Source organism: Callorhinus ursinus, unplaced genomic scaffold (genome assembly GCF_003265705.2).
Source record: "Callorhinus ursinus isolate GAN/ISIS: 27379988/994484 unplaced genomic scaffold, GSC_fseal_2.0 scaffold4, whole genome shotgun sequence".
In the NCBI taxonomy this organism is placed as follows: domain Eukaryota; kingdom Metazoa; phylum Chordata; class Mammalia; order Carnivora; family Otariidae; genus Callorhinus; species Callorhinus ursinus.
Window position 1 is genome coordinate 56,739,986 of NW_027397066.1, and position 15,995 is coordinate 56,755,980.

Here is a 15,995-nt window from a genome sequence, read left to right on the forward strand (position 1 = left end):
AGAAATGCAAGGGCTCTGTGTGGCATTCCTAGGAAAATTCATTAGCTAGATGACCACTGGACCTATATGGATGACTACACTTTCCCAAGGGGCCTGCAGGGTGCCTCATTTGGGGTTATGGGGAAGAGGATGTGGATTGTGGCCCCATCGAAAGTGACCAGTGTAAAATTCTTGTGTGATTTCAGACTTACTACAACATTTCTTTGAATATCTGGAGCCAAAAGGCTTGTCTGTGGCTTGTGTGTGTGTGTGTGTGTGTATGTGTTTCATAGACAGTGGGAAAGAGCTAGCATTTGTTCTGGAAGAAAAGATTAGTTTCCAAATAAGGCATGCATCTTCCTGATGTATATGTAACTGATTCTTCTTCAGAGAGTTTGTTAGTTCCATTTGCAAAGAAGTCCTACACTTTTCATAAACTCGAGGTGCTTAAGGTACAAGTAGAGAAGGGGGTAGGGCTAATGTGAAGAAACTGGGTGGACAGAATTAATTAGTTCATGCATTTATTCAACAGTGGTGCATGAGCTTCTGCAATGTACCAGACATTGTTCTAGGCCCTGGAATTAGGTTTGCAAATCTGTCACTTTGTAAATGGGTAAGTTACAAATCCGCATCCACGTAGTTAGAAGATAATGTAGGAAATAATCTCTATGTAGAATTTTTCATATTTGACAAGGCAAGTGAGGCTGAAAATGGGTATTTGGATATATTCTTGTGCCCAGGGAAGATGATCCTATCTACAAAGAAACAAACAGAAGTGATGGTTTTCTGGGTGATTTATTTTACTGCAAAGGAGATCGTTACTCAAAAAAATATCATGGTTAGCAAAAATCCGTCCAGTTTTTGAGTGAGAATTGCAATTTGTGTGTGTTTAGACTTTAAGAACTAATCTGGAGCGAAAATGTCTGAAATTAGACAAGTTGAAAAAATAAGTCAGAATTCATGAATGCTGGGTAAAATGGAAGTTAAACTCGTGACTGGGCAAGATATAGGCAACCCCGGGGGAGAATATGTGTTGTGGTTTAAGGGTCACTAGAAAGGTTCCAGTATTAAGAAGGTAGGACTTGGGTTTTTCTGTAAAACTGACTTTGAAAAAAGTCATCTCAAGGAGCTTTTGTTCATCAGCAATTGACTGATCTTTTCCATGCACTAGAAGACAGAATCCCACATTATATTGGAGCCTTGTTAGCCAATGGCCAAAGAAGGAGGTTCTGGTATTCACTAGATTTAAGAAAGGGTCATTAAGCATGTTAAGTTCTCACTTTTATTTTCCATTACTTTTTATTATCAGTTGTGGAGTTTTTCTCTAACCACCATCTCTTCTAAAAATTGCCATTATATTTTAAAATTAGACACCACCAGGTCACTTTGAAGTACCATCACTCATTCTGGAGCTGATAATACAGAAAAACAATTCAGAGGCAAATAACACACATTAGAACGGAAGGAAGGGAGGGAGGGAGGGAGGAAGGAAGGAAGGAAGGAAAGAAGGAAGGAAGGGACTGATGGAGGGAGGGAGGGAAAGAGGAAGGAAAGGGATCAGATTTGCAGGAGTGGAGAGAACATGTTTGAAAGAGTGTAACTGTCTGAAAAAAAATATTTAAAAATCCTCAAAAGAATCAAAGCCTTATAGAGGGTTAAAACACATGAAGGATAAAAAGCCCTAATTTCCTTTTAAATGACAGAAGATGGCACAGTAACTTGAAGAATTATTGTCGTTATTTATTTGGTTATGAAAAAATCCTTTTCTAGCAGAGGGTCAAGTGGTCGCTTTGTTCTGCATCATGCCGGTAATTCGGAGTTGAGAATTATGTACAGCTAAACCTCTAAGGTGCATCTCCCCCTCCCCTGCATTTTTTATCTCTACAAAAGGGAAGAAAAAGAAATAATAGTGACTATACAAACAAACAATAGCATGGTTTTTATCTTCCGTTGCAGTGCACCTGCTCCTCCTTCTCGGTGGCCTGTCTGGGAGGCAGCCTCTCTCTGCAGGTGCGGAGCCGTCACCACGTGACTGCTTAAGCAGGTGCTACTTCTCACACTTACATACAGCATTCAGCCTCATTCTGGTTCTCATCGGGACACCTCCTTGTTTTCTTCATGGAGAAGCCCTTTTGAATGCTAATAAAAAAATTTGTCTTGAAAGTAATTAAAGGATAAAACAACACTTTCATGGATTATTTTAATAGCTTGATTATTACTATCATCATTATAATCCTACAATTAAAGAGTGACATTCACAAATGCAGGCAAGTACATGAGAATTTTCCTGCCCTCCTAAGTTAAAAAAAAATGATAAGCCATTTCAGTATTTTATTATGATGGGAAATGGATTAGGAAAATGTAGCTCTGTTTTTGGAGTTCTCATTTTTATATTTGAAGGCATTCCTGAGCTGTGCATGTTGGCAGATGTGTTAGTCATGTTGTTTCTTGCTTTTAACACCTTTTATATTTTCAAAATGGCAATGTATTTATTTTTTATCATAGAACTAATGTTCATTTCCAAATAATCCAGAAAAATACAACACACAAAAATCAAAATCCCACCATTCACGGCTACCCTCCCAGCAGTTTTTCTGTACATCTGTTTACACATGTGAAATTTATTTTATAAATGGTATCATACTATAACACTTTAATCTGCCCTTTTTAATTTAAAAACTTAACGTGAATTTCTTTCCATGTGATTAAATGCAAAATGTAAACATTTTGATGGCTGCAAAATATTTAGTAATCTATTATTGGGCATTTAAGTTGCCTTCAAGTTTTTATTTTAAAGAATAGAAGTGAACATTTTTGTTAGACTTTTGTGAAATTGTTTACTTTTTTAGTATAGATTTCTAATGGTGAAATATCCAAAGAATTTGAACATATTAAAGGGTTTTTTTATGTTATTTGCCTAGTGGCCTTCAGGAAAGGTTGTACTAGTTATTAACGTAATCGTCAGGATATGGGGTTCCCTATGGCACTCCCCTTCACATCACTCTGGGTTGCTCGTTTACATTTTGCTACTTTCATAGATTTACAAAAATCTCATAATTGTTGATATTTATATAAACTTGTTTAAATTGCTTTTGTTAGTCCTGAAGTTTAATCTTTCTTGGGCCTTGTATTTCTTTTAAAAATGCTTGTCACTTTTGGCCATCTTTTTGTTGCATGAACATCATTCTGTTGGTTTGCAGAAGCTCTGGATATGTCAATTTTTTTTTTTTTTTTTGTCTAGAGCTTACTTTTTTCCATAAGGAAAAATACTTTGTGATATGGAAAAAGATGTAAACTGTGAGTCAGAAAACCGGGTTCTACTTGGGGGGTTGTGTCTCTAGTTAGGCTATAGCTGAGGGCAAGTAAACTTTTTTGTCTTTTGCCCTCTCTCTTCCGACCTGCACAACAAGAGGTTGCAAACTTGGTGTTTCCTGAGGTTTCTTTTGGTTCTGCTCTCTACAGTTGGCACGTTCTCTCTCAATTGGTAGTGTTTGTGGGATTTTGAGCACTGAAGGCTTAATTTCAGTGTAGCTGTAAAATGTTACTGCCCCCACTTTCCTTGAAAGGTTTTGTAGTTCGTGCTTAAAAAAAATCGCTGTAATGTGGGCCGTTTTATGGAAACTTAATGAAGGGCATAAGCCACACAGATGTCTTAACCTGTTCTAACTGGTGATTTCCAGGCATTAGGAGCAAAGGGCCTATGTGCGGATAGGTCTGAGATTACAAGGGAAGGCAAGCATAGAGGGCGGGCCTGCCAGGAAGGGTAGATAAGGAACACTTGAATCCACAACCCTGGAATTAGAGTAGGAGCTTGATAACATGTGCCGCGGGTACGCTGGGGCTGTTTGTTTATTTTTATGGTTCTTCTGTAAAATGGACCTTCCACACTGAGCAAGACTTCAAGGGAAAGGACAGGAGTAGCACCTAATTATTTAACTATGGAACAGAGGTTTAACTGTAATTACAGGATCAGTTCTGAGCGTTTCACTGAGAAGGGTTTGTGCAGTTAAAAACACTCAGAGCTAAAGGCCACTCTCAAACCAAAACATTCCTATGGGAGAAACTCTCCCTGCCTTGCCCAAGCTCCCCACCAAGTGGCCCAGTGTTATGTGACATTTATGGCCTCTGTGTAAGATGTGTGACGGAAAATCCTGGATTCAGCCTCCTCTTGGCTTCCAAGTAGCTGCTTGTATACTGTGTAAGTTGTCAGTGTCTGGCTATAGGCTGTCAGGCCAGTTCTTCGGGTGCTTCCTATTAAGATGGTCTTCCGGGAGGTACAGTTATGCCCCAGCAGAGCCCCTGGAACATCTGTAACTTCTCTTAGGAGATGTTATTAACCTACCAGTTCCCATCACTTTTCTCATCAGACTTTTACAAGAGAAGAGCTTTTGTTCTCATCTCCACTTTTTAAAAAAAAGATTTATTTGAGAGAAAGAGCGCGCACATGAGCAGGGGGAGGGGCAGCGGGAGAGGGTGAGAATCTCAAGCAGATGCCCTGCTGAGGAGCATGGAGCCTGACATAGGGCTTCGTCCCAGGACCGTGAGACCATGACCTGAGCTGAAATCAAGAGTCGGATGCTTAACCGACTGAGCTACCCAGGTGCCCCTCTCATCTCCACTTTTGTATACTGGGAACTTTACCCAAGAGGAGAATGTTGAGGTGTGCTAGATGCACTCATACACCTGAAAAGGTAGGCATGGGATCCACTCATTGTTCTGGTTCCATGCTGGGGACAAGAGCTCCACCTGCATACAATGAATGAGGTAATGTCCTGTCACTGCCTATCTTGTGTAGGTTCTGTGATGATTCGGCCAGATCCCTATTCTGGACAGAGGAAATGTCGACCTGTCATGTGACATTAGAGAAGGATGCACCAGGCTACATGTATGCCATACTGTTGACATGCTGACTCGTCAGAAAGAGGATTTCTTCTTTTAGAGTAAAACTTGTTCTTTAGCAGAGCCACCCATGGAGCAATTTCTGTGAAACACAGTTATCTTTTCCAATTAAAGCCATTCTAAAAACAAGAACTAATAGAAATTATAACTTTTTTGTAGTAAGACTAAAATTTTATATTAAATTCTGGTCAGTTTATATTTTAAAATGATTAATGGAATATATTGAAAAGGCTTTTGTTGGATCCAAATAAGAAGAATAGCCTCCCTTTTTAGAAAAGATGAAGGCATAATTTTGTAGTTTAGTCTTTCTTTCACTGGATTAATTGGTGTTCAAATAACCTGATATGGGGAACAGTATTGTTTTCCTTTCCTTTGTCCTCTATTTTAAGGAAAATATATCATTACAGAAGAATTTGGGAAAATAGATCTAAAAATCAGTATTGTTACTACATTAAATTCTGCATATTCTCTTCCAGTTGTTTTTTTTATATCATTTATAGTTCTGGCACACTTTCTATGATAGAGTACATGAAATTTTTTAATCTTTTTTTTTTTTGCTTAATTGAAAAAATGTAAATTACTGACTTACTGTGTTACTCATAGAAGAATGTGATTAATGTGAATTCACTATTAACTGGGACTGAAAAAAAAAGGACAAGATGATTCTTCCTCTCCAAACATAAAATTCATAGTGGAATATTTATAACTCTCTCATTAACACCAGAATCTCTGTGTCCTGTATCTTTACCCTTCATACAAAGAGGGAACTTGGAAATTTGGGAAATACTATGTTGATAGTAAGTTTGAGGATGGTGTCCATAAAGTTGGGGTAAAAAATTAACTTTGTGATCTTGTGACTGAATTTTGCTTTTTGTTTTTGTTTTGCTTTGTTTTTGTACCAGAGATGATTGTTGACCATCAGATTGAGACAGGCCTATTGAAACCTGACCTTAAGGATAAGGTGACCTACACTTTGCTCCGGAGGCACCGGCATCAAACCAAGAAATCTAACCTTCGGTCCCTGGCAGACATTGGGAAGACAGTCTCCAGTGCGAGTAGGATGTTTACCAACCCTGATAATGGTAATGCAGGGCCGAACAGCTGCCACACTCTCCTACCTTTCTCACTCACCTTTCCTCCATCTCCCGTCGCTGGTTGTTTTTACCCCTCTCTGTAGTTCTTCTTTCCTCAAGCTCATATGCCACAGCCATCTCCTAATGACACTTTTATCCAGTTGGGCAGGTTTGCAGTCCTGTTGGAAAGATTTCAGCAGCTACTAAGGCTGCAGATGCCAAGATTCCTTGCTTGCTCCCATATACCTCTAGTCTGATTGACTGAGATGGTTTGGTAATATCACTGTTATGACACAACTGAAAATTTCAGATGAGTCATCAAACTTGTAGATTTTTGAGTATATCAAAGAACATGCTTTTGACTTGGGGGTGTGTCAGAATCAGGGGGATAGACTGAGATATGAACAATCCTCTGAATTCTAGTATCATAAAGTGTTTGCTAGGTATGTGAGATGGTGTCTACTCTCTAAATCATTATTTATCCAAGTAAGGCTCAATATTAAATTTATTGCTTAATAAAGTCTAGGCCTATAAAAAAAAAAGAAAAAGAATAGTCTGCTCTTTTGTTATATGATAGTGATGGTTAGATGTGAGAATAATTATTCAAGGTGGAGTACAACCCCATTATATAGTAATAGGAAAGGTACTGTGTGTTATTTATACGCTGTTGCATTTAGTAGAGTTTTTTGTAAAGTATCTATCTTTTATATCATTGTCTTTGTTTCAAATACATTTCATGGCTGTGTATAATCTGAGAAGGGAGAAGTTAATTTCGAGGAAGTATGGAAAATGAAAGCATGATGGAAAGTGTTGCTGAACATTGCGCTGGTAGAACCAGGTCTCTCTCATCCTACCTTGGTCTTTTTTAGTACTAAGAGAAATGAGTAGATAAGGGAGCGTCTAATTCATTGCCTTCATCTGTACTTTCAGAATAGGGTAAAATATTTTGCCATGGGAAAGGTGGACTAAATGAATTGTATAAACTGAATTCTAACTTAGCCACTCCATTTCTGGAAATTGAGTTTTCTGACTTAATATTAAAACTAATGGTTAGGGGGAAGAGAGCTTACTGTTAGCCGACTTTCTCTGGTATATTTTTTGAACCATTCCATTACTGTAGTATCTTAATGAGTGTCTAGTCATTAAGTAGAACCAAATGAAAAGTTCAGTTTTATTGAATGACTTACCATTGATTTAACTGCTACCATAAATTTTTTAAAATGCAAAACAAGTTATAAATAAATAAAACAGAAAAGTGCTCTTTATATAAAAAACATTCACAAAAAGAAGAATCTAGAATATTCCTACTACAGTTTGATGGTTCTGTCATTACCTGCCATATTGCTGCTGTCTGGAAATGTTTTATTTTTTGAATATGTCTTTTGCTTCTTTCTTTCTTTTTTTCAATTGTATTTTTGGAAGAGCTTAATGGCTGGAAATGATATGGGATGAACAGTGGGTTACAACTGATGTCACAGAGCGGCCCTGTTTTTTAAAATTATGGCAACTAACGTAAAAGTCTTCTCTTTTATGTTTTATTTCTTATCGTCTTCCTCATTAAATGAAAATCCATGATTTGGGGATTAATTTTTTTTTTATCATGAAGTTGGTACTTATTGTTAAAGAAGCAAGAAAGTGCATTGTTTTCAAGTATTGCTATATTTGCAAAGAGAAGTGGAGTGAATATGGCAGAATGAGGGTGCCTTCCACCAGTCTGGTCTGAGCTTCCTTTTCATGAAGTGCAGGCAGAGTAGAAATTAAGAACAGATGGATCTTGGAGGCCAGTATTTTGTGTTTTAGGAGAAAGTATTTGGATATGGAATACAACTGATATGTTGATATCATCCATCATTCAATCTTTTATCCTATCTGTAGATCTTTGTACTTCAGAGCAAAGTTGCAATTGCCTTTGTCATTCACCTTTCACTTGTGAAATGTTATATACACTGGGCAGAAAGCAAATAGGGAGCACAGTCAGTTCCTTTCCAGCTCTTCAGTGGATCAGCTTACACCCTGAAGTGTGGAATATGATTAGGCCTTTTTAAACATGTTATTATTGGCCTTTGTGTTACCTAACTCCTTTTAAATATCCAGAGGCAAGATTTGACTTTGAGAGATTCTATAGTAATGACTTTCATGTACCTCTAAGGTGCGTTATTATAAATTATCAGATGACAAATTTTTGGTTGTCTAAAAGCACATTTTCTTATTTGCAAGTTTATACAGTTAGCTTTATATATTAGGGTTTAATTATTCGATATCTTTAACAACCATGAAATGTTGTTAGAATAAATTTCTAAAACAAAGAATTACATAGTTGTGGCTACTATTTTAATAAGTGAGAATCTTACATCTATTGTTGTTGGCGCTAGATTCCAACACTGTATTTCCATGTACAATCTAGATAAACTTCAGTTACTTTAGTTTTCTGTTATAGGCTAGAAAATAGACATTGTTTGCTTTAGTTATGATAGCAACAGTGCAATTAATAGCTGAAATTTATGGAGATACTTTGGAATTGGGATTTTTTTTTTCATTTCCCAGTGGTATGCTGGAGCTACTTCTATCCACTCATAGTAGCCAATCAGGAATTTTGCAAGCCAGTTGTTTCAACACAGCGACCATTAAAAATTAAATTATGTACACATACCATTAAATAATGATATTAAAAACAAAGGTAATTACTTAAAATTCATCATTTCCTACTTATTTTATTTCATTGTACCGGAATTTACACTCTTCATGTTGTTAACATCTATTGTGTATATATGGTGAAAATACTACAAAATGGTGTGTAGTCACCTCTTCCCAACTCTGTGTTCAGTGACATCATTTTGGTAGCTTGACCTAAGCCTTGGTGGTAGCATTTACACTGTAGAAATCAGCAAATTCAAATCAGGACCTGATTTACACTGTTTTGTCACTTGTCTGTAGGCTTTAAAAAGTGATGGAGAAAATGCTAATAGTGCAGATTAAATTGAAGTGTATAGTGTCTGTGGCCATTGCCTAGTCAGCTTGAGCTTTTAACAAATTACCATAGACTGGGTGCCTTAAACAATAAGCATTTATGTCTCACAGCTCTGGAGGCTGGGAAGTCCAAGATCAAGGTGCCACAGATTTGGTTCTTGGCGAGGGGCCTCTTCCTGGTTTGTAGATGGTTGCCTTTTCAGTGTGTCTTCACATGCCAGAGGGAAATCTTTCATCTTTCTCCTCTCTCTTTTCATAAGGGCGTTAATCCCATTCATGAAGGCTCTGTCCTCATGAGCTAATTTCCTCCCAAAGGCCCCACCTCCTACTATCACACTGGGTGGGAGGGTTAGGATTTCAACATATGAATGAATATTGGGAAGATACAAACCTTCAGTCCATAACAGCTTTTAAAATGTGAAGAGCACAAAGAATCCTGTAAATACTTGTCCGGTATTCAAAAACTATTATCCAGTTTAGCAAAGGAGTCACCCACATCATTGAGGAATGAGTGTAGTCTGACATATCTCTTCATTGTTTCACTTTTGTCCTACTTGTTAACATATATGATAATGAATGTTCAACAAGGATGTTGCAACTATGCTTGGTCGCCAGTTGGAACCATAAGTTGGCTATTGCTGAAAGAGTTTGGCAAAAGCTAACGAGGCATTCTATGAGAATCAACCGACTATATGTGATTTACAATAGAATATTATATATTTTATTATTACTTGTATGTGTGCTGCCTGTCCTTTATATCAGTAAAACTTACTACACACACACACACACACACACACACACAAGCACACACACGCGTGCGCTTTTTCCCTGGAGAGCTGGTTTTCTCAAACATTTAGCAGCATACCCACTAACAGCCCACCACTGTCTCTCCGTAGCTAAAGATTAACTCTCATATTTTAGGGTCCCAATGTAGCTTTGGGTTCAAGATAATTTAGTGTTTTTATAAATAAAATGTTTTTATTCATAATAAATCGGGAAAGAATCAGGCTAGCTTCCCAGATTTTAATTATTGTGAAATTACTACTTGTGTGAGACATCTGTGAGTTGTGATGGACATGTCTGCCAGGTACTAAATTTTAGGCAAGTGCTATAATTTCCCAATATATTAATTGAGGCATTTCTATGGAGTTAGTGTTAGGTTTTCATTTCCTCTGGTGTTAGATTTTCCTTCACTCACTCTTTTTCTTACTATTTTTTAGCTTGGGCCATATGAAATTGCCATTTCATAGGTAAAATAAAGTTGACTGTCAGCAGTTTCATATAGTTCTACTTAATAATTTGGTTTGAGATGCTTAGATAATCTATATTATTGTCGTTTACTATGAAAGAATAACAAGTAAGTCTAGGAACATTCCTTGGTGGCATTTAAAGATTAAGTAAGATGTATTTCATTTGCTCTTTATTAGAAAGTGAAAGAAAAGTTTATACTTAATTGGTATGTATTCAAAATATTTACTAAGATGTTTATGACAAGGTTACCTGATAACTGTTTTAAAGAATCATGGTTTGTAGAACGATCTGATTTTTAAAAAACATCACTTACTATTTAAATGGATACTTTTGATATGTAGTATCTAAGTTTATAAGAGACGAATGAGACCTGATTCAAGGACGAAAACCAACTAGGAACCTTAATTTGAGTACTCAGCTTGCACCACTTTTGTGGAAATTTGGGCAATGCCATTATCAATTTGTCCCTCTTTTTTTTCCCCTGGCTTCTTCATTTTTTTTTAGCCCTAGACTGTCATAGAAACCTGTTCCTTACCCTCCATTGTCTGTGAATATATATGCCCTTTCCTGACATGACTTTGGTTATCCAGTTAAACCTAGACTATGAATTTCATTTTTTTCCCAATCCAATTTCATGACCCCATTTTTCTTTAGTTTTTTTTCCAATAAAAAGTTAGAAAGGTAATTTAGTACTTAGTTCCATGTCTGTAAAACAGAGATAATGAAAATTAAATGAGATAATAATATGTAAAATGTTTAAAATGGTGACTGGCACATAGTAATCAAACAAATCACAATTAGGGAGGAAAAGTCTCCTATTGAGTTAAGAGTGGTTTCTGGAATGATATTTGCTCTATAGCTTATTCATTGGGAAGAGACTCAATGGATTTAGTGCTGAGTTATCGCCTCTGCCCTTTGGTATTGGTAGCTAATACCAAAGGGGATATGAGAGAGGAAGAAGCCCTTTCCCATCACAGCCCCTTACGAAGAGTCTTTCTCCCTCATTCATTTTACTCTTTGCTAAATGGCTGTCAGGGAAACCCTAAACCACGCTGACTATCCAAGACTTACTAAAGCTGCTCCAGCAGGCAGGTGAGGAGTGGGCCAAGGTGGTAGCTCCAGAGCCAGGGCGGCTGGCTCTTGCGCCTCATGCTGTTTCCTCCATGGTTTTTTCCTGTCTGCACTGTGGCCTCTATATTGATAGGGATCTAGGGCTTGTTCCTGATTGCGCCTCTGGGTTTTATCTTCAGTTTGCCACTTTTTTCCCCCCCTGTCGGATATGAGAAATGTGATCTCTTTGCTCCCACCACTTGTTGCCATCACTTACTTTCTCCCTGGATTTCTCTTTTCATTGTTACCTACCAAGTCGGATGCTGCTTTCCCACTAGCTCTCACACTGCTTCTTCTGACAGAAGCTCACAGCACCTTTAGATATTGAAAAAAGTATCCTCTGTGCTGTTACCTACTGTGGTTAGCAACATAGAACAAACAATGGAAAGAAATCAACTTTTTCGTTAATAGTAATTCTCGGCCCCATTGAAACGTGAGTGGGATTAGCTAGGTTCTTGTTGCTTTGCATCTGATTTGAGATGAGGCGTATTCAAGCTATTTGGGTTGGATGTTAGATCAAGCTGCCTAGATATTGGCACACAGTCGATCTGGCTGGGACCACCGCCAAGTTTGGCAGCTTTCTCATTCCGTTTAGAAATTCTTCGCTTTTTGTCTGGGTTTTGGATTCTGGTTTATCCCAATTGTTTCTGGCTGGGTTGTTCTACTTTGTAGCTTCCCCTTCCTGTACCCTTGAATTCAGACCTGGTCCCTGAATCAGTGGGTAAGGCAGGCATTTCTCTAAGTTCCCTCAGAGGTTCTGTTCCTCTGAAGCAGGCCATCATTTTCTCCAGTTCTGAGATGGGTCAAGTCAACATTTTGTTTCTCAGGCTCACATCACCTTAAAATGAGAGTCCTCTTCCCAGGTGCCTTTTTGCATACAATCAGCTCGCTCCCAAATCCAACAGCACACATCCATCTGTTTTGTTCAGGGCTCTAATTCTGCATTCATTTGCACAGCACAGATGAATGTCCTGGCCAGAACCCAGTGAATGATCAAGCTCTTCTCAGCCTCAGATTAAATGAACCAGTCCATGGAAAGTTTCTAGAAAAGTGCCTCAATATTCCTTAATAATAGTAACTTAATAACAGTAGTATTTCTGATTCATCTATCAGATACCACTCTTATTTCCTTTCCCTTCCCTAGGCAGGTGACTGATCTTCCAGATTTATAATGTTCAGATCTTTAAATAAACAATAACACATTTTTTTTTTCAAGAGTCTTTTTTTTACCCAAGTATCCGTTAGTCTGTTCTGCTGTTTATGGCAATGAAGAGTCAGGCTTAAGAGATATAACACAAGTGAGTATTTTATTTTTGACATTAAAGGCCTACTTTATAATCTTCTTCTTGGAGACATGGTGCCATCTTTTCTAAAGGCTTCATACTAGTCCTGGACTAGTACTTAGTAGTAGTGTGATTTTGAGCAATTTACACAATATCCTTGAGCCTCATTTTTTTATATCTGTAAATAAAGGTAGTAGTGTCTTATTCTATTCATTCAACCAGGAGTAGACGAGATCTTTTTGTGAAAAGTATTTAAGAAGCATAATGTGAGATACCACTGTAAGGAATAGCTATTGAGGAATACTTAAAAGAGCAGATTTAATGCCTTTCACATTTAAAACCAAGGACAGAGACTCAATTCACCACCATTATTTTGTACTCTGTTATTTTTTGTGCCTCTCATTTTTTTTTCTCCCACTACTCCATAAATGAAAACATTCTTGGAGTTTTATTTTTAAAGCAGTATTACTTTCATTATCAATTTTAGAGATGCCAAATAATACATAATGAGGTATCACTTGTGGGCTGTATAATATTTTCAATTAGGATATAAAGATTGATCAGTATAGCCTGAGCAATGACAGTTGTTAGCTATTAGTAAATAATATATGTATAACAGGATGTTACCTTGAAATAAACATATTTTTACGTTTTATTAGTTGGCAGTCCACGGCCAACATCTCTGATGGAGTAAAGGAATGGAATGATTCTCTGTGCCATACCCTACCACATGCGGAAAAGTGATGTCCTTAAGGGGCCCTTAACTGATTTGCTGTTGCCACCTGGGTAGTTGTCTTCCCAGAGATCCTTGATAGGGACACCTTCGCAAAGCCTTTTTTTCCCCAGCCTCATCTTTGTCTAAGAGCAGATAGGAGAGTAGGTATAGATCTGGGACCACGTCCTGTCCTGTCTTCACAAAAGACAAACAGAGAAGGAGAGGGAAGGACAGGAAAATGTGAAAAAGGAGGGAAGGTGAAGAGGAGATGTGAGTACCATGGACTCCTTTCCTTGTCTTCCCAAAAGAAAAGGCGGGAATAAAATTCATGTCGGCCAAGAATGATTAAGTGTGCCCCATCTACTCAAGCCTAGTTTTGGTACAAGTAACAAAGGGCAAAAAGGAGATCTGTTCAGATTTATGAACCTGATATCTTAAAAATCACATTTTGAATTTAAAGTTGAATTAAATTAGGCCACAGTTTCTGTCTTTGATATTTTCCAGCACCCTTCAGGTTGCTGAGCAAAGGAAACGTCATTCCACCAGTGAGAGTAGTGGTGGCAGCACTACTATCTCCCGTTAATTGAGCACTTATTATACACCGGGCATTGGCCTCCATGATGTTGCTAATGTATATATCATTATTTTTGTTTGCATATGAAAAACCTGAGCTCAGAAATGTAACAAAGTTTGCCCAAGCATAAAAAGATGGTGGAACCTAGTGCGCTTAATAACAATATGCTAATTAAACTACAAATGGTAGTGAGCTTTCTCAGCCACAGTTTATTTCCCACACATCAGTTGAATCCAGGTCTTATACTTCGTGTAATCATGTGACGTTGAAGGGATCTGGAAGCCAGTCTATGTCTAGGCAGGAATACACTCCAAACATGGCAGTTGGATGTCTTTATTGGCTTTCCAAATGGAGATTTCTAGGCAACATATTTCATGGGTATACAGGTAAGATGCAGCTATACTCTTGGGTTAAACTTTTTGGCTAAATAATTGTGGAATGCACTATGCATGCTCAATGACTACTTTTTTAAAAAGTTTTTATTCAAATTCCAGTTAGTTAACATACAGTGTAATATTAGTTTCAGGATGACTGTTTGAACATACAACATTGCAATCCTAAAAGAGTGCTAAAACTTTAACATGAGTAAAATCTATTTTTTTCTTAGTAGGATTGTTAAAAACTCATTTTGCTGGAGAGATTTCATTTGTTTGTTTTATTTGTTTGCATGATTCAAGTAGGGACACCCTCACTTGAATAGATCAGGATTGATGGTTGTGGACAAGTTGATCTCAAGGGTAACATGAATCATTAAAAAATCTTACCACACACACCTTTTTCTACAGTGTAGATACTGCAAACCATCCCTCTAAAATCTTTAGAGCTATAGATCTTTAGATCTTTCATCATCAAGTCACAGTAATATAAACCAATTTCTACCTTGTTTGTGCCTAGAGTCAGGCAAAAGTGATTTGGAAGAGAATATGTAAGATCACAGCAAAGCTGTTTATTTTGAAGCTTAAGTGTAGAAGAGGTACAGTGAAAGCATTATCTGGGAAAGGCGTACATAATATGTCATTATCATTGTATAATTATAGAAAGTTCGGCTCCAGCTTTGGGAACGACTTTTCAAAATTGTATCTTTGAAGTCAATTTGTGAAGAAAAAAAAAAAAACTCAATGTGAAAGGGTTATGGAGTTTGTATCTCTTCCTGCACAGAAGTACACAGAGGGTCCAACAAATCAAAATGTTGGAATTTGCCAACATAAGTAATGGATGCTGTGAGCCTCCCAGTTTTCATGAGAGTAAGCAGCCAGATGGCTCCAATCAGCTTTGCTAAAACACAGGTGCCAAGTCTCTATGGGCAGTTTCATTTTTCATGCCTGTCTTTGGAGCCAGGTTCTTTGCTGGTATGTGCCAGGCTCCATTCCACTGTCCCCTTGATGGTGCTGCTCAGCATCAGTGGAGGCTGTAGATGCAAAAAGGAGTTTCCAGCTTTAGCTCCCCACAGGTAACACCCTGACATCGTGGGAGGAGTCGAGGAGAGAGAAGCTGTTGGAGAAAGTTAGTGATCAGCACCTGAGTTTCAGAGCAGCTACCTCCCTCTTGTATTCACTTGAGGGGCAAGCCCTGGTATCAGTGATAAAATTTTGGGTAGCTTCATAATGCTCAGAAGCTGAAGTATGTGAACGTTCTTGTGAGTTAACTTTGCACTTGACCGAATTTCAGTCGGTCCTCACTCAGGCCTGGGTAAACAGCTGTAGTTGTCCCCCATCTCTCATTTCCTTCAGCTCAGTCGGCTGGAATGTTGGCTCTTGAAGCAGGTCACTCAGTTGTCAAAAGGAATAGGAGGTGAGACTTGGTCAGTGTGATAATACATGTTTCTAATTGCCTCCTTCTTGACAAAAGCAATTTTAGAATAATCTCAACTGATTCATTTCCCTTTTTTCATTTTTCTTAGTGCAATAAAAACTTGCAAAGAAGTTCAGTTATGGGAAACAATTAAAAATTCAGATTGCAAAGAGAAGACATCAGATTTGCCTCAAACAGGTGCGGGCACAGATGGCCTGCTCACAAGTCCTGGCTTTATTTACAGCTTTTAAACACAGACAGATAAATTGACAAAAATGTTTCTAGATTTTATAATGTGCTGAATGCCCAAATTTGGCCATAAACTTAGATTAATTTGTAAATGATTCCATTCA

General features: G+C 37.8%; 1 protein-coding gene across 8 annotated transcripts in view; it reads left to right on the forward strand.

The window, feature by feature from the left end:
* The window catches only part of SLC4A4 (solute carrier family 4 member 4), a 335,807-nt gene that overhangs the window by 143,488 nt on the left and 176,324 nt on the right, over nucleotides 1-15,995 (forward strand). For 7 of the 8 annotated variants that reach the window (XM_073891772.1, XM_073891773.1, XM_073891770.1 and 4 more), the window contains one exon: nucleotides 5,781-5,960. In XM_073891772.1, coding sequence (XP_073747873.1) covers nucleotides 5,781-5,960 — 180 coding nt within the window. The remainder of the gene's footprint in view (nucleotides 1-5,780; nucleotides 5,961-15,995) is intronic. The other variant, XM_073891771.1, reaches the window with a different exon arrangement.